The sequence below is a fragment of the Sceloporus occidentalis genome, unplaced genomic scaffold (genome assembly GCF_023333645.1).
Source record: "Sceloporus occidentalis isolate IW3139 unplaced genomic scaffold, rSceOcc1.0.p SCAF_279, whole genome shotgun sequence".
In the NCBI taxonomy this organism is placed as follows: Eukaryota; Metazoa; Chordata; class Lepidosauria; order Squamata; family Phrynosomatidae; genus Sceloporus; species Sceloporus occidentalis.
The window spans coordinates 788348-806944 of record NW_028317259.1 but is presented as its reverse complement, the minus strand read 5'-3'; the positions used below and the strand labels follow the sequence as shown (position 1 = coordinate 806944).

Sequence of the window (18597 nt, the reverse complement as noted above, 5' to 3'; positions counted from 1 at the left end):
TCCCTCGCCACCGGCGTCACGCTGCCCCGGGAGCCGTCACTGTCTCGTCACGGCGAGCATCGCACAGTGGAGCTGCCACTGCCCGCTGAAGCCACGGCCGCTCATACTCCCACTCTCATCAGCCGACGGTAAACAGATCTCCAGTAACAGACCGGCAGTCTCCTCTTAGACAAGAGAGGGTCTGTCCCAGGAGCCTTAATGAAGACGGTCTCCAGGCGGGTGATGCCAGGTACCCGCAGGTGCTGTCACGGCACGCCTGGTGATTCCTGGTTACACCCCAAGACCCACTTTAATTTGGGTTCGGCGGCACATCGGTCAATCAGCGTCTCCTTCAAGGGATCTTGGCAGAGGCGGCATCAAATCCCCCCAGGTGCCCTCCGCTGCAGCGCCACGAGGGGCATGTCAGCAAAACAATAACAAATGCTTGTAAGAGCCGGAGGGTGGGACCCGGTGGGGTCAGCAGTCTCTGGGTGGGCAGAGGAGGCGCTGCTCCCAGCTGTGGTGGGCAGGGGGCTCCCCTTATGGTGTCTCAGGTGCCCCCCGTCTGTTTGCCTGGCAGGCTGCCCACAGGTAGAATGTCGGAGGAGGACACACACAGCCGGTGATACCCAGGAATCCCCGCGCTCTGCTGCAGCCTCTGTGCTGTGTGTGTGGGGCAGGGTCGCTTGTCTCCTCCTTCCTGGCCGTGTGGGGAGTGCGCGGGGCCGGGGTCTCAGTCCTGAATGGGTCCCCGCAGCCTGCGTTTCCCTGTGGCCTGTAACATGCTATCATTAGGCACCATTCACTCTCCCCCTCTGAGGTGAGTGAGAGAGGGAGCAGGGGAGGGAGCCCTGGCCGCCCCCTCCCGCACGCATGCCCATTTACCGCTCTCATCGCCCATTGGCCGGCCGCGCTGTGTCATTCACATGCAAATGAGGACTCGCACGCGCTCGGCCCGCTCATTGGCTGGCACAGGAATGTCAGTCATATGCAAATGACGGACTACCTCCTGGCTGGGCGCTCATTGGCCAGCCCTCCCTCGGCGCAGGGTAATGAGGTGACGTAACGAAGCTGTGGGATGAGGATTGGCTGAGAGTGATAGGAGGGGCGGGGGCTGAGAGGAATAGGAATAGAGGGGAAGCGGGTCGGATTGCAGTGAGTGGAGCCCCTCGTACTGTGTGTGACACACGGGGCAGGGGGAGGGGGCAGTCAGTCGGGGAGGGGGCAGGGAGCGCTCAATGTCCTGCCACAGGGGGACATTGGGGGGGGGGGGGTTAATATATAAAGTCACCACATATTATCTGCCCCCTCATCACCTTTGGCCTAGATTTGAATTTGGGACAGGGAGGGGTTAAATGGTCATCACCCCCCCCCAAGCAGAAAGTGATTGCATTGTCTCCTGTAACACAGGGCACTGTAAGGACTACACAATCTGGTGCAGGGTTACGCTGCATGGAATGCAATGTCCAGCAGCCACTCCTTAACGCAGAGAGTAGGGGGTTAATCGTTTAAAGCTGGTGAAGGGTTAATCACAGTGACAGTAAGACAATCCCTCGCCTTCCAGTACAGAAGGTAACGAGAGTAAACAGAAGGCTTGGCGGGAGTTTGTTGCGTACGCGGCTGTCGGCTCCGCAGCAAATATTGAGAAAGGATAATCCCTAGCGGTGTCTGTCCCTGGGGGCCAACGGGCATCGCAGATAAACACTACTGTGTGCCCTCGGACATCTCTACCGCGATGCCAACGCAGCGTGACAAACAGACTTAATACAGTCCCCAAAGCACAACGTACACCCTCTCATACACCCCAATACCCCCAATCACACGGTATATACCCCACCACACGGTATACACCCCAATACCCCCAATCAAACCATACTCTCATACACCCCAATAACACGGTATACACCCCAATACCCCCAAACCATACTCTCATACACCCCAATACCCCCAAACCATACTCTCATACACCCCAATACCCCCAATCACACGGTATATACCCCAATACCCCAATCACACAGTATACACCCCAATACCCCCAATCAAACCATACTCTCATACACTCCAATACCCCCAATCACACGGTATATACCCCAATACCCCCAATCAAACCATACTCTCATACACCCCAATACCCCCATCACACGGTATACACCCCAGTACCCTGCCAACACACCATACTCCCCAATACCCCCATCACACAGTATATACCCCACCATCACGTGGTACTGTCATAGATGTTATAACCCCGCCTTTCCCCTGTAATGTCCATCTATGCCGGGAATTCCCGTTTACGTGATGACAGCATTTGATGAAGTCATCACAATGAGCAAGGAAGATCACTGTTGAAGTCATTAAATAGAACGCCAATACGACGATGCGTTACCGGGCCTTTCTCAGCGACGGCACGTGTACCTGCTGGCTCTCGCTGCTCTAGATTGTACAGCACCACGGAATATGATGGAGCTATAGAAATAAATTAATGAATGAATAAAGCGATTGCACTTTCCGGGGCCGGGTGTTATGGGGCAGACCCCTCTCCCGTGCCTTACAGGTTACAGCGTTACGCGGAATTCCAAGGAAGGCGGGTTCTGCATCCATTCCACACACAGGCATTAACCGCTATTTATCACCCCGTAACCCCTGGCAACGCCTCTTCTCCTGCCAGGCATTTAATACGATCCACATGCTGGCCGGCGGCTCTTAGTCATTGTCCCCTTTACACATCTGGAAGTAAAAAAACTCTTCTCCCCCTCTGTACTCCGGGGCAATTAGAGTCTAGGGTTTCTACAGCAAATTCACAGCAAACTATGGAGAGGGGGAGAGGGGCTGCTCTGGGCCGTGTGCCTGGAAGTCTGATGTACGAGGGGAGGTAACACAACCCGATGCGATATAATGCAGGATGAAGACGTACGCCCCGCCACATTCTGCCTTTAAATCCCAATGAAAGTCTGATTAACCCTTTGGGTGGCGAGTTAGACTTTCCCTGCCCTCCGGTCCGGTCCGCAGCATTGAGATGATCTGCAGAAACCATGAGATGCACGAACCTCAAAGAACAGCCAGTCGCCTTTCGAGTGACCTCGCTGGCAGTGCAAGGGTCAACCGCCGCGCTAAATAATAGCCTTTTAAGCCATTTCTGATACTTTTAGCGAACCGCCCTCGAGTGGAAATGATTTTACAGCCAAATATATAACTAAATGAGACTCCAAAATATTTAATATAATGCAGGCGAGTTACTAATATTTAAACACCAAACAAAAACATCAACACATAACAATAATAACACTTCGCTACAATGTAACAACTGACAACCTTCCAGTGTGAACACGCGCAAACACACAGACAGACGCACAGACACACACAACACTACACACACGAGCCCTGCATGGGTCTACGCACGATCTTCTGCTTTAACGCCCCGCCCACACGTGCTGTTCCCACGGTGACCATAGCCCGCTCTGATTGGCTGGCCCCAGTTACCGCAGTTGTACTATCGGTGTAATTGTTTATTTGTGCTATAGATAGTGGTGAGTCACCAGCATGACACACGCTTGCCACGAAATACAAACACAGCCATGTATACCCGCCAGCGCACACAATCACGCCACGGTGAAACGCGTGCACACGCCGCCTACAGATGGCGGGAACTGTTTATGGATTGATATAGCGCCATCATATTCCGGGGCGCTGTACAACGGGATAGTTCCAATAATATGATCACATACACCGGGCAAAGGGACCACGGCCGGGCCACACAATCACACAGAAGGCCCCTGTATTTATCACCGTAATTATTATAGCACCGCCATATTCCGCAGCGCTGTACAACAGCGGCCCTCCTGTATCTGACCGAACACAAAAAAAAAAAAGTCACGTGCACAACCCCTCCGATTCAATAAAGCATTGTAGAAAAAGCGAATCTGGTGGCAAGTTTCAATGTAACCTTATCACTATAGCAACTCCATTGGTCGCTATGGTGATAAGATCTCCCTTCATCCTTAACACTGGATGCAGAACCCTGTAATGTAAACGTTTCTCACAAATAACAAAAATATCACAAAGTCCACCTTGGGCAGGAAAGGAATGATGAACATTCTTTGCACAATAACAACATCTTTATTCCACCCCCAAAAGAAGTGCAGAAGCCATTAGCCTCCCACAAACAGTCTCCCAGGACCGTCCTTCCAATAACCAGACGGATTATTCAATAATGTGCCATAAATACATTTCTCTCTCTTTTAAATCCAGGCCCCATGACTAAAGTATCTTCTAATGCAATCTGCAGGCTTCCCCCAGAGACCCCGGTTAACTCTTTAATCCCCCCCAAATGAGCATACAGTGAGAAGCGGTGCACCACACTGCTCGCCCACCTGGCATTCAAGGAGTTAAGCGGTCTGGCGGCGGTTTTGCTGCTGAATGTGCATTAAGCTGGAGGACGAGGCTCTGTATAGCTCCCCTTCCTAGGGAGATTTCTTTAAATCACGTAAAACTGCGCTTATTAGATTGTGAGCTTCTGAGCCAACCAAAATCATAGGTCCAATAAAAGGACTGCTGGGTCTTTGTATCTCCCGCTGAATAACGGGACTTGTTGTGGAGTAACATGACCCGACGGAACAATATGAGCTTTATCTTATTCTCCCAGGACACTTTTTGGGTGGTGCCATTTTTTTTTTTGCATGGACCCCTCCATGAAGGGCCACAGACTGGGTCGGTCAAGGTGTCTTTAGCCTAACGGAGACGTCTACGATCTGTGTTTTCTTTAAAAAAAATCTAATTAAAAAATATGAAAAATATAAGTTTTCTGAGGATTTTGACAGCCTTGGGGGGTGTGTGAAGAGTTAATCTGCTAAACTGGAGAAACAGGCATGGGGCAGGAGGCCCAACCAATCCAGTGCAGAACAAGATGGAGCCAATCAGGAAGGAAGGCAAGCCAGAAGCTCCACCCACTACAGCCTACAGGAGTCAAGTGAGTTCATGATAGTAAACAAGAGGAGGGGGAGGAGGGACTGAACATTAGTGGTGGGGAGGAGAGTCAATGATCAAAAGGCAAAACTCATAATAAAATCATATAGAAGGCAGAGAGAAAGAGGAGGAGGAGAGGAGTCACTGGGGGGAGGAAGGAGAGAGCGTGAGATAAACACATCAGCAGAGAACACTGTGTTCTTTATTATATCAAGTGACAGCCCTAAAATCAGCAATACTGGGGAGGACTGAGGATCCGCAGACCCCGGGGAGAGAGAGGGCCAAGTGTCCAGCCTGGGAAGTCACATGAGTCATTAATAAAAGGTCCAAGAGAACCATCATGAAGCCTCCAACTTCTTCCATCTATTACAATAGAGAGAAAGCCATCCATAACGTTAAGACACGCTATTACAGAAGGAGGCAAGAGCCCCCCGGTCTCAAGAGCTTACAATCTATTAGATCATACTGGGCAATATATCGATCAAGGACGATTGTGGTACAGGGATCACCAGATTCACTCCAATAGTTTCCATGGGGATTGCTCCATATTTAACACCCAGAATGACTTGTTATAATATCATACCAGCCAACCTCTACCCGCGGTGAATCGGGATGCCAGGGGGCGGAGCTTGGGAGGTGGAGTGTCACTCAAACTGGCAGCGCTACTGTGCATGCGCAATATGCATTCTCAGAGAAACAGTGAAGATAACAGAGGGGGTCTCATCCGGTGAGACATTAAGAGACGAGGTACGACTTCCCACCCCTCTCGAAAAGACCACCGTACTTAAACCCACATTTCTACAGATCCCGGGGATGATCAGTTATTCTACCTACAAAGCAGTGTGTTCCATGGGTTGCTATGGCGATTGCGCTGCTTTGCAAAACAAGTAACATGTTTGACCAATAAACCATATCATCGGGGCTGCGGACTATTAGAATTGGAGACTAAAGAGAGCTAGAGGGCAAGCTCTTCAGGACAGACTAATCTCATGGCCTTTACACGCACCGCACAAACATGAGAAAGCAGGCCTTTCCGTGCGATCTCGCAAACATGTTATGATCACGTGTGCTGCTCTGTACACGGCACGTACACAGCGAGGGGAGGGCCCACACGGGACCGGCCTCGGCTTCTGAGTCACGGCCTGGAATTAGAAGCAGATTAGGAGCGAGGACGGGTGGGGACCGTGCTGATCGGCGCTGGCCTCCACCCACTCACACTCTAGTCTGGCAGCCGGCCCGCTCTCACTCCCTCTCGGCCCCCAGGTTGGGGACCTGGTTATTTATAGCACTAAGGCGCTTCACGCTAACACTGTAGCTCCTTCTCTACCTGCGCCTCACCTGCTGGTAACCCGATCAACAAACACAGACAGAAAAACAGACAGGTCCCTCCTACAGACTCAACGCCTACTGTACAAACAAACACATTCATACACACACACATTCATACACACGCTATTGTTCAAAGGTTTGGGGTAACTGAGCTGATTCCATGAAAATCAAGGAAATTTCTGGCTGTAACATAATCGCAATAGGGTTTTCTAACCCTCAATTAGCCTTTTAACCTTAAACTTGGATCAGCGAACACAACGTGCCATTGGAACACAGGAGTGATGAGAGTGATAAAGGGCCATTGGAACACAGGAGTGATGGGAGTGATAAAGGGCCATTGGGACACAGGAGTGATGGGAGTGATAAAGGGCCATTGGAACACAGGAGTGATGGGAGTGATAAAGGGCCATTGGGACACAGGAGTGATGGGAGTGATAAAGGGCCATTGGAACACAGGAGTGATGGGAGTGATAAAGGGCCATTGGAACACAGGAGTGATGGGAGTGATAAAGGGCCATTGGAACACAGGAGTGATGGGAGTGATAAAGGGCCACTGGAACACAGGAGTGATGGGAGTGATAAAGGGCCTCTGTACACCTATGAAGAGATTCCATTAAAAAAATCAGCCGTTTCCAGCTACAATAGTCATTTACAATATTAACCCCCTCTGCGCTGGATTCCTGATCCATTTTATGTCATTTGAATGGACAAAATGTGCTTTTCTTTCAAAAACAATATGTGTGTTATATTACAAACTGATTAAATATCCAGGTTTCTAGGCGTTTGCTGGGTGTGAGGGCATCGCAGGGTTCTACAGCCCTGTAAGTCACAACAATGTAAATAAAATCCATTCTTCTTCCGCTAAATACCCCACCCAGTAACATTTGATACTATTGACCACTCATATAAAAAGTCTGAGTAAAGCCCCACCCCCAGCCACACCTCTAACCACATCCCCAGATGAAAAGTGTCCCTCTTCCGCCATATTGAAAGCTGGCAGTTTTGCCAATCTTTCCATTTCCTAGACGTGGCGGGTTCGGCTGCCTCCTGGGACTCCAGTTGCCGCCTGCAGACGGCGTGAAAGGAAGCCGGCTTCGGTTTCTGTTCCTGGGCTCATACAGTTTAAGGTCACGGCGCGTCGCCTCTATTCTGGGAATCCTCACTCACTGATCGGTGCCGGACTCCCGTTACTCACCGCCTGATCTCTGTTTCTGGGACTTGCCCAACGCCGCATCCTGAGCCATTTGCCGTAACGCTACGGAAACAGCAGCTGGTACCCCCCCCATACACTCCCAGTGCCTGTCCTTATAACAGCGCAGCTCGGCACTGAACCCACAAAATGTACATCCACAGAACCGCATTCGTTACGCACGCTGCTTAAGTACTGTACACAGTGCTGAGAAACAGGGACAGTGGAACTGCTGCCACATAATGTGCAGAATGAAGGAACGGCACCCACATAATGCGCAGAATGAAGGAACTGCAGCCACATAATGCGCAGAATGAAGGAACTGCACCCACCTAATGCGCAGAATGAAGGAACTGCACCCACCTAATGCGCAGAATGAAGGAACTGCAGCCACATAATGCGCAGAATGAAGGAACTGCAGCCACAATGCGCAGAAGGCAGGAACGGCACCCACATAATGCGCAGAATGAAGGAACTGCACCCACATAATGCGCAGAATGAAGGAACTGCACCCACATAATGCGCAGAATGAAGGAACTGCAGCCACATAATGCGCAGAATGAAGGAACTGCAGCCACATAATGCGCAGAAGGCAGGAACGGCACCCACATAATGCGCAGAATGAAGGAGGAGAAATGCCAGGGTTGCCCACCGGGGGGCAGTATGTCGCTTCCAATCCTCAGCAAAGGAGGAAAAGAAGTGGAGGGGCAGACATGGCATTCGGCACCTGGGTACAGGGCGCCCGGGGCTTCTGTGGGCAGTGAAGGGGGTGGGTATCAAAAGCTTGTATCGCGATATACCCTCCCCATTACGCAGGGGTAACTACCCCCGGCCGCCCTTCACTAACAGTGTCTGGGATCCTCATCTCAAGAGGTCGTGTGACCATGACTCAGCGTCTGGCAGCAGCCTGCGCAGAACAGCTCCACTACCCCTACTGATAACAGCGGCTGCAGCACATCGCAGCCACAACCGCGCAACAACACTGGGGCTAGAAGGCCAAAGGCTTGCATGCCGCCCAACTGTCCCACTTTACGTGGGACAGTCCCAATTTTGCCACTTCATTCTGTAAGCTCTACCTCTGTCCCAAAATAGTTCAGCGGGATTCGGGACTACAATCCTGCGGTCCTAATTACATTCTCCGGTGTCCGGGACATACGGCGCATGTGCAGAATTGTTTCACTAAAGTTTCACTTTCCCGTCAACCATCGACTAGATTGTAAGCTCCGAGGAGCAGGGCCCTCTTTGCCCCTCGTACCGGTTTGTTTAAATTACTCCACTGTTTGTAACAGCGCTACGGAATCTGTTGGCGCTATATAAATAGATGGTAATGTAGCTCGGCAAGTGTGAGTGACAGCTCCCAAGCTCCGCCCCCAGTAGAAGTTGGATGATATGGATTTGTGAATCTGCAACTATCACAGATCTCAGCCATGTATGGAGAGAGGGAAGAGAGAGGGAAGAGAGAGGGAAGAGAGAGGGAAGAGAGAGGGAAGAGAGAGGGAAGAGAGAGGGAAGAGAGAGGGAAGAGAGAGGGAAGAGAGAGGGAAGAGAGAGGGAAGAGAGAGGGAAGAGAGAGGGAAGAGAGAGGGAAGAGAGAGGGAAGAGAGAGGGAAGAGAGAGGGAAGAGAGAGGGAAGAGAGAGGGAAGAGAGAGCACTGTGCCTTTAAAGACACTCCAGTGAATATAAATATAAATATAAAGTAAAGGGAGCCGAGGGTTCGGAGGATCTATAATAGGCCGGTAATCGCTAACAGGACGAATGGGAAGATTAGTGGAGGAGGAGGAGGGCGAGAAGTTCGGAGATCCATCAGGAGCGCGCAGATAATTGCTTCCAGAGTTGTGAAATCGTTTCCCATAATGCACTGCGGGGCTGACAGCCGGCTCTTGCGTTATTGAGCGCTGTGGAAACATACGTTAAAGGGACACGTTATCTAAACGCAGTTTATCGTTGTCCACAGACTGGCGTGTATTTCTCCAGCTGTTGCGGGAATAAAGTTCCCATAATGCACCGCGAGAGAAAGGAGCTCTCTGAGCATTATGGATTTGCTTCTGTACAGCTTTTACAAAGAGGTTGATGTGTCTCCAGTAGACGTGGGCCGTGGGCCAGGCCCGGGCAGAGCACAACTCCGCGCAGTATGCATCCTCCGGTGTCCCAGACAACCAAAAAGCTGGACAGAGCTCGGCGGGACTGCATGGCAAAAATCGATACAGTTAGGAGGCCATTAAAGTCATTCTTTCACACGTTACTAACGGCTCCATCTGTCACTCAGCAGCAAAAGATGCTCCCATCTACCACCATCGCTGATAGGCCTTTCTGGGAACCCAATCCCATACACGACTCAAATTTCATGGAGAGCGAGATGCTCCAATATTAGAACACGCTCATAATTCCTGCCACCCCCCCTAAGCCAGGACAGAATGAATGACAGGGTGATCAGGAGTATGAGTGAGTGTGTGTGTGTGTGTGTGTGTGAGAATGAGCGAGAGTGAGTAAGTGTGTGTGGGGTGCTTATATATCCTGCACACATCCCTGACCCTTGAATGCCAGCAGACTGTATGTAATGCACTCCTTACAGAGTCCAAAGGGTTAAAAGGGGCAGTGCAGTACATGGGGGGGTGCTCGGGGCCAGTAATCTTCCGTATTTAAGGCCTGCACTCCGTGTTCGGTTGCGTGTTGCCCTTGCTTTGGACCATCAATAAATGCCACACTTATTACATTTCCAGCAACAAACAAGAGGTCCCGCAGCAGCTACAGCCCCCACCTGCATAGCAGCCCCGCAACACCTAAAGGTGACCCCCCCCGGTACATACACATATATATATATATATATATATATATAATAAACATACATCATAAACATACATCGCTTTGCTCTTAGATTCAGGAGCCATATGCTTCAATTCCCTCACTGTACTCGTCTCTACCACTTCTGCTGGGAGACAGTCCCATCTATCTACAACCCTCTCAGTAAAGAAAGTAAAACTTCCTCATATTCCACCTCTAGTTTTAGATTCTGGTCTCTCTCCCCCTCTCTCCTGGAGTTTACTTCATGCTGTTATACGGGGACTCTGAGTGCTCTAAAGAAGAATTCCAGATGACTGGAAGGTTTGTCCAGAAAGTCGCATTCTGAAACTGAAAGGGTTAATGTGACATCCAAGCCAGACAAAGCCTCCATTATCCTAAAAGAGGAAAGTGCTCAAAGAGAGAGAGAGGGCAGAGTATTCAGAGAGAGCGCAGAGAGAGAGCGCAGAGAGTATTCAGAGAGAGCGCAGAGAGTATTCAGAGAGAGCGCAGAGAGTATTCAGAGAGAGCGCAGAGAGTATTCAGAGAGAGCGCAGAGAGTATTCAGAGAGAGCGCAGAGAGTATTCAGAGAGAGCGCAGAGAGTATTCAGAGAGAGCGCAGAGAGTATTCAGAGAGAGCGCAGAGAGTATTCAGAGAGAGCGCAGAGAGTATTCAGAGAGAGCGCAGAGAGTATTCAGAGAGAGCGCAGAGAGTATTCAGAGAGCGCTCTTTCGGTGCCGCTTACAGGCTGTGGATTAGATTGCTCTGGGCTGGATTTTTAGAACCATTACAGTAGTAAAGGAACAGCATGTGGCTGCCACAGACTACATTTCCCACAATGCTTAGTTATTATATTATATTATATATCTATAGCTGCAAAGCACCCCGGGATTCACCACCTACTCCAGCACTCTACAGACAACAACGCGTTGGAATCCCCGCTGACCCGGAGATCACTGCCGGTTATCGCAGGAAGATAAGGCCTTGGTGTGTTTGTTTATCTAACCGATATATGATATTTCATTGTCCTGGACCCTTGGGGGGCTGTGAAATGGGGGGCTTAGGCTATATGATATCTCCATGGTAACGGTACGAAGGAGAAGGGTCTGCGACATGTAACACGACTGCTCCTGTGCAGCTCATTAGGTACCTATAGGTTGAACACCTATAGAGAGAACGGACATCGGCAAAGAAAATGACGGAATGGATCATTTGGGATTTGGGTACAAAGTGGTTTTATCACCATAGCAACGCATTTCATCTAACTTTTGAATATACCAATACCTGCAAACTCCCCAGGTTTTACCCTGAAATTCTGGGTCTCCACGCCCTCCTCTCCGCCCTCTTCCCCTCCAACCAGGATGAGGAGCCGCCCACCGACCGACCCCCATGATGACGCAATAAAACCTCTCACCCATCAAGGGCCACACGCTCACCCCACTTTACTGCTTGACCCTTACAGTCTGCAAGGGGTTAAATGTCAAAAAGTTGCAGTAAAGAAGGTTTAACGTATATACCGTATATATATATATCCAGGCGCAATCAAGTAGAAAAAGGAGGAAAGAAAGCGGGTGGCGCTCTTCCGAAAAAAAGCCTGGAAGCGGTCGCCCCGGTTACCTGCTGCCGAGAGACAGCGTTGTCACTGATGACGGGAACGAGACTCCCTTAACCCCGTCCTTACCAGGCACACTTTAACTACCATTGCAAGGAACCCACTCTGCCTTACTGAGAGGGTGGTAGATGAGTGGAACAGCCTCCCAGCAGAAGTGGTAGAGGTTAACACAGTGAGGGAATTCAAACATGCATGGGATAAACATATATCTCATAATGCCATGGGAGCCGAGGAGAACTGTCCCAAAACCCATTCCTCCGTTTGCCCGCTAGGTACTGAGTATTACTGCGCCCGGAATATGCCTGTAGGCCAAGCCACCCTGTGCCGGCCCTCCGAGCCGTTATCCACTACACTTTAACCGATCTCCGCAGACAGGATCTCTGTGCGATTGTTATTATCGTTATTATTTTGTTATTATAATTATTTTGTTATTATAATTATTTTGTTATTATCGTTATTATTTTGTTATTATTATTATTTTGCTATTATTTTGTTATTATCGTTATTATTTTGTTATTATCGTTATTATTGTTATTATTATCGTTATTATTTTGTTATTATCTTGCTGTTATTATTATTTGACGATCTACCAGACAGGGGTCCCACAGCACAGACGTGAAAAGAGTGCGAGCGAGTGTGAGTAAGTTTGTCCCTCGCAGGCACCCGCAGTCTGAGACAGGGATAGGTTCAGCCAAGTGCCAGCGCCACGTGAGTGGGTTAGAGGCCACGTGCTCCGTGTAACGCGTATGCGGGGGCTCGGTAAGGCCGGGTAGGCTAAATGCTAAAAGTCCTGCCGGCTCGGGGCTGTTCTGCTGGTTGGGACAGACGGGGGTGGACGGAGGGGAGCGGGGGGTTGGTAATGGCAGCCAGTTCTCACGCTAGGGCCTGTAACTGACACAGTGCCAGCAAACACAGGAAAAGTCCCACGACAAGTCCCAGCGGGTAACCCCGGCGTGATCCAGCCTGCTGTGCCTGCGCGGCCCGGTGCCAATATATATACCGCCCCGGCACGTATACAGCAGGCCCGCTATATGAAAGAAAGCACGGGGTATGCGGCAATTCCATGGGTACGGTTACTATTTTTTGGCATATAAATGGTCAATCTATGGTGAAATATTAACCCATTAATAGCCCGTCGTGAAGATTCTATGTAGCGACTCATCAAATGTGTCACCGAACACCGGCCCTCATGGAAACCATTATTTAAAAGATACACTTAATGGAGTCACCTGCGTTCAAGCAGGGAGATCAGCCATAACATACTGGGAGCAAAAGCACCAACTGGCGGTCCGGCCCCCCTGGACCGTTGCCCTTCCCTTACTTTCCCCACCCTTTCTACAAACGTCGGTTCTGCCCCTGGTGCTTAACATGCCAGGGCAAGGAAATAGAGCGCTATACCCTCGAGACATAACTACAAAAGAGCAGTGAAAATATCGGACGGTTACCCTGCAGTCAGAGCGCCGAATGCAATCATTCCATATAATAACAGCCGTTTATTTCATGTCGCCATTATTTTATATAAAATATTTGTATTCTACAAGCCTTTTTTACTTGTCTTTAACTCTTTAATTCCAGCTCGGCTATAGAAATGTTTAGTTTACCCTAATTTTGGATTTCTAGGAAATAAAAGGCAGGATGGAAACAACTGGCTCTGAATACCTACTTACCCCCATCTAATACCCTCCCCGCATACCCCGAGGAGGCGCGCAGGCATATGCCCTACAACACTGTTAGGGGCTACCTGCCTCCCGGCCGGGCATTTACTCCAAAGCTCGAGGCCTAGGTGTAATGCAAGGAAGTTTTCCTTATTGAGAGGGTGGTAGGTAAATGTAACAGCTTCCCAGCAGAGGTGGTAGAGGGTAATACTGCACTTGGGGGCCGGGCTTTCTCCCGTCAGGTTATATAACGGGTATACTTAGACGTGCGAAGGGTGTAAGAATATCTCCGGCCTCGTGTGCCACCCTCGCCGACACCTCCTCTAACACTGCACAAGCTGCCAGGTTGAAGTCACACTTAGAGACGCGTTCGCAGCTCGGGGTCCAGAGATGAGAAAGAAGAGGGAAGCGGAGGGACGAGAGGAGGGAGAGCAGAGGAAGCCAGGAGGGCTATGTCAGCAGGACGGGGGAGGGAGGAAAGGAGCAAGCAGATACGGGGTAGAGAGAAGAGATAGAGTAATGGGGGGCTTGGTGTATTGGGGGCTCGGAAGAAGCAGGCAGTGAGAGAGGATCAAGGAGAGCAGATAAGGCCAGATAAGGATGCTGGGAGTAGTAGTCCCTGCTTTCTGACCGACTGTAAGCTGGCGGCAGCAGGGCCGCCGTACAAGTCGCCGCGTACTATATATCTATATTCCATACGGACCTGAATGTAAAAAAAATATGGCCGCCGCATGCCCAAGTTACAAACGTAGCCCACCGCGTCAGGAGGATGGACCCGCTTTAGATCCAAAAATAGATTTAAAAGGTCTTGTCGAGTTACAACACCCACGATGCTCAGCCAGCCAGCCAGGGAACCCAAGCATAGATACCAGCCGTCGGAGTTCTGTAACCCGTCTCACTGGCTGCGTGTAACAATGTATGCATCAAAAGAAATGTCAGCTCCTACAACAAATGGCAAAAACCTGCAGAGGTACCAGCCAAGCCGAACATAGGGCCAGATCCGCCACCCAGCAGCTGCCGCACCTCAACTCCGAGCCAAAGCAAAGCTCACAAGGAATCGCAAATGGCCATCTTAGGCTTTATGTACACGTGATTCACACTGTAACACAAGCAACGTCTAACACCCCCCCCCCCATTATATACAATGGAAAGCGAAGCCGTCCCTTACCTGTGCCAGGCCGGCCCATGATGATCTCCTTCTTGGGCGCCGGGTGGCTGGCATAGTCGCTGGGGACGATAACTGGCAGCAGGGCTGCGGGCGAAGGATGGAAAGCCACGGGCTGGAATGGAGAGGAGACGCTGAACACGGCCGGAGGGTGGTCCGCGGGGCTGGATGAGGTGCATGTGGCAGACTCCCCCGTGGCCGGTTGCCCGGAGGGCATAGTTCGTGCCACACTCTGTATCTGCGTGGCATTGATAGGCACCGGAATCTGAAGCTGCGTTTTGGAAGGATGGTCCTTAGTGCAAACTTTACCCATGCGTCGGGGGCTGCCACCCCCTGCCACGGCGGCCCCCATGCCACGGGATCCGCTGTCCGGGGGTTTCTCCACAAACTTGGAGGGAAGGGGCACATCGGGGTTGCGAACAATAACAGGAGAGTCTCTCTGCACCGCTGGCACGCGGCGGACCGTTGGGCTAGGGTCAGAAGTCAGGCCAGCAGGAGGGGATAAAAGCAAGGATGGGGATGCCTGCTGGGAGCGGGAGAAGAGGTGGCCAGGGGAGCGGTAGCCGGCCGGCGTGGAGGGCGTTGGAGTATGAGACACAGAGTCCACTCCCGAATCCATGCTGTCGCTCTTCTGGAAGTCCGCGGCAGAGCTGTTACTGCCGTGGTGGGAATCGGGCTTCCTCTTGCTGGGGCTCATGGGCACGGTGAAGGTGAGGTTGGTCTGGAACGAGGGTACGATGCCCGCCGGCTGCCTCTCTCGGTGGTGGGGGTGATACGACATCTCCGGGGTCAGAGCGGCTCCTCCTTTTGGGGTGCTGGCGCTCACGTGCCGACTCCGGGCAGCCCGCTGGATGACGGGGGAGGCGTTGATGGGGCTGAAGTTAGCGGGTCGGAAGCCAAAGAGCGGTGACGGAGAAGGGGACGGCGTGGGAGAGAAGGGGGACTGGTTAGAAACGGGTGAGAAGGACGGGGTTCCGGACCGGGAGCTGCCCAGAGACACCAACATATTGGCAGCTTCACATTCATCGAAGTCAAAGCGCGAGAGGTCAGTGGGGGCGACGAGGCGAGGCCGGGAGTCGGTGCGGATGCTGCTCACCTCGCTGTCCCTCGAGGTGTCATCCCACTCGAACTCCGCGCTGCCCTCCCGGCCTCCTCTGCCGTCGGACATGCTCTCCATCTCCTTGGTGCGCATGGACAGGTGTCGAGAACAGTAGCCGCGGCGCTGGGATTCTTTCATGCAGCTGTCTCGGGAGCACAGCCTCCTCCATTGCTTACCGTTGAATTTCTTACGAATCCCGTTGGGGGTGCACACCACGTCCCCCTTCTTGTATTTCTGCTGGGCAGCTGTCAGAGGGGTCCGGGAACGGGACCCCGGGGTGCTACATTTATCGAGCGAGACGCTGCTGCAGCTGCTGCGGCTTCCCGCGTCCGGGCTGAGTAACGGGGACTGCTGTTCTGGCAAGCGGCCCAGGATCATGCCATACGCCGGGGACTTAGGAGGAGAAAGAATATGGTGCTGCGCAGAAGCCACTTTCTCCTCGCTGGCCGGCATGCTGAAACTTATCTTAGATACCTCTGCATCTTCCAAATGCTTCTGCTCGGAGTTACGCGGGGACTCCGGTATCTCCATGGATCCCCCGGAAGCCTTGCCCATAGGTAGAGATGTTGCAAACCTTCCTAGTGTCTGATTTTGCTTCTCCTCTGCAACCCTGTGGACTATGACCATCGGTTCTTTGCACCAAGTAGAACGCAGGAGCCTGATGTGAGCGTGAGGGATCCACCCGTAGTCGCGGTCCCTCCGGCCGGGGTTCTGCTGGAAACAAACCTTGTAAGACAACGGCTTCTGGACTATCTCCACCACGCTGCCCTCTCGAAAGGTTGTGTCTCCGGCGGCCAGGCATGCGCATACTGCTGCTCCTTCCTCCACGTCGCCCGGTTGCGGGATCTGGTCTAGGAGGACCGGTTCCTGGGTTACATCCAGGAAGGAAATGGTCTGCTCCCCGGGGAACTGCACAGCCAGTTCACGGTTACTGCACACCTGCTTCACCTGGCACACGTGGAAGGCGTCCCCCTTCCTGACCAGAACCCTCTGAGGCTGCACCCGCCGCAGGTCAAACTCGGCCCAGGAGCTCCGCGGCGCCTCTACTTCCACACTTGCTTTCTCGGTTTCCTCTTCTAGGTCTGCCGAGTGCTCGCTCGCCGTGTCCGTGGAGGAGGAGCGCACGGAAGGGCACATGTCTTCCGCAACGAGAGAAGGAGTCACCGTCTGATCCGCGCTACACTCCTGCAAAGCAGACGGCCCCTCGCTGCTGCTGGACGAGTCCTCTTGGCCCTCCTGTGCCCCGTGGCCTTCCACGTACTTCTTTTTGGGGGCTTTGGACTTGAAAGTGGCAGTCTTCCTGCTCAAAGGCATCTCCCATCGAGCGGGGTCATACATTGATTTGTTACTCAACTGGTCATCGCCGGAGACCTCCGAGCACAGCTGAGATTTCCCAGCCTGGGTCTCGTCCTCCACCTTCCGCTCGTGCATCGGCGGGTCTCCAGCCTGCGTTGGCGCGCCCTCTTGGGTCTCCGCCATGCCTCTCGCCGCGAGTTCCACCTTCATCTGCATCCTCCTCGCAGCCACCGATGCCAGGAGCTGACCCGAGCCTTCATCCACCTCTTCCCCTTGTTCTGTAGCCTCTTCCTCCTCCTGCTCCTCTTCCTCCTCCTGCCTCCCTTCCTCCACTTTCCTCTTTGGTTTCTTTCCTCGAGTGGAGTTGGGGGTCTTGCTGTGCGATGAGCCTGTACTTTTCTTTACCGGTTTCATCTTCAGGTTCCTCTCTTATGAAGACGGCATCTGTCGAAGAAAAAAACAAAAAGGCCAACACGTCATTCCGGAGAAGAAACATCGGGGTCAACGCGACTAATTCCACCAACCAGATCCACAATAAAGAAGAGGAAAAAAATGGCGGCTCCATTCTATCCTCCATCCTAATAAAACATAACCAGACGTGATTCCGCGTCATACATGACACCCATCGTAAAACCTCACACCGGCGGAGGTCCAGCTACCGGCGACGATACGAGGTTTATATATATCTTCAATCATTTACAGAGCAATCTATGCGTGGAGTTAATATTTAACGGTGACCTTAAACACGCTAAAACCGTATACACACATACACACACACACACACGCTCCGTGCATACCGAATCAGAACATAATAGAGAAGATCAGATGCCTTCATAGCGCAGAACCTCGGCACACGCAGGATAACCACAGGCAGCGGGGAGAACCTGGCGGTCATACGTTACACTTCCTCCCGACGGCATTATGACATGCAGACATACAGATACACACGGAGGGGGAAGCGTGTGCGCACACACACACACACACACACACACAAACACACCGGTAGGGACCCGGCGTACAAAGGACCGGAGCTTACATGTCCTTACATGCAGAAAACGCAGAGGGATATGCACAGACACGCACCCACACACACGTACACAAATAGACATGCAAATACAGACGCGTGCAGAGTGCCGTGTACAGCGATAAATCACGGAGACGCGTCCGGGCGCATGAAAGCCCCGATACCCAGCGTGGCACACGGATACAGAACATACTCACGGAGGGACGTGTGCAGGCAAGCGCCCGCGTACATACATAGAGCGGTTACCCCGTACACGTGTGCGCATAACAGAACACGCCGCTCTAAAAGGGGGTTTACACGCGGGCTGAGACGCCCAGTCTCCCGACACCTACGCCTTTTCTAGCCGCACTTCTTAGCACCCCCCCTTACTAATAATCCCAGTGACGGAGCCAGAGAAGGAATTCTACGACCCCCCCCCTGCAGACCTTAAACATACTAGATCGTATGTACGCGTGTTCCTGTTCAACATACAAACATGAATATTTATATATATACATATACACATATAT

At 51.8% G+C, this 18597-nt stretch overlaps 1 protein-coding gene across 1 annotated transcript in view; it reads right to left on the bottom strand.

The window, feature by feature from the left end:
* Window positions 1-17247, bottom strand: part of LOC149275590 (protein capicua homolog) — a 28569-nt gene extending 11322 nt beyond the window's left edge. The window contains exon 1 of the mRNA XM_089504576.1: window positions 14673-17247. Within this exon, the coding sequence (XP_089360702.1) occupies window positions 14673-17247 (2575 nt within the window). The remainder of the gene's footprint in view (window positions 1-14672) is intronic.
* Window positions 17248-18597: the final 1350 nt, after the last annotated feature.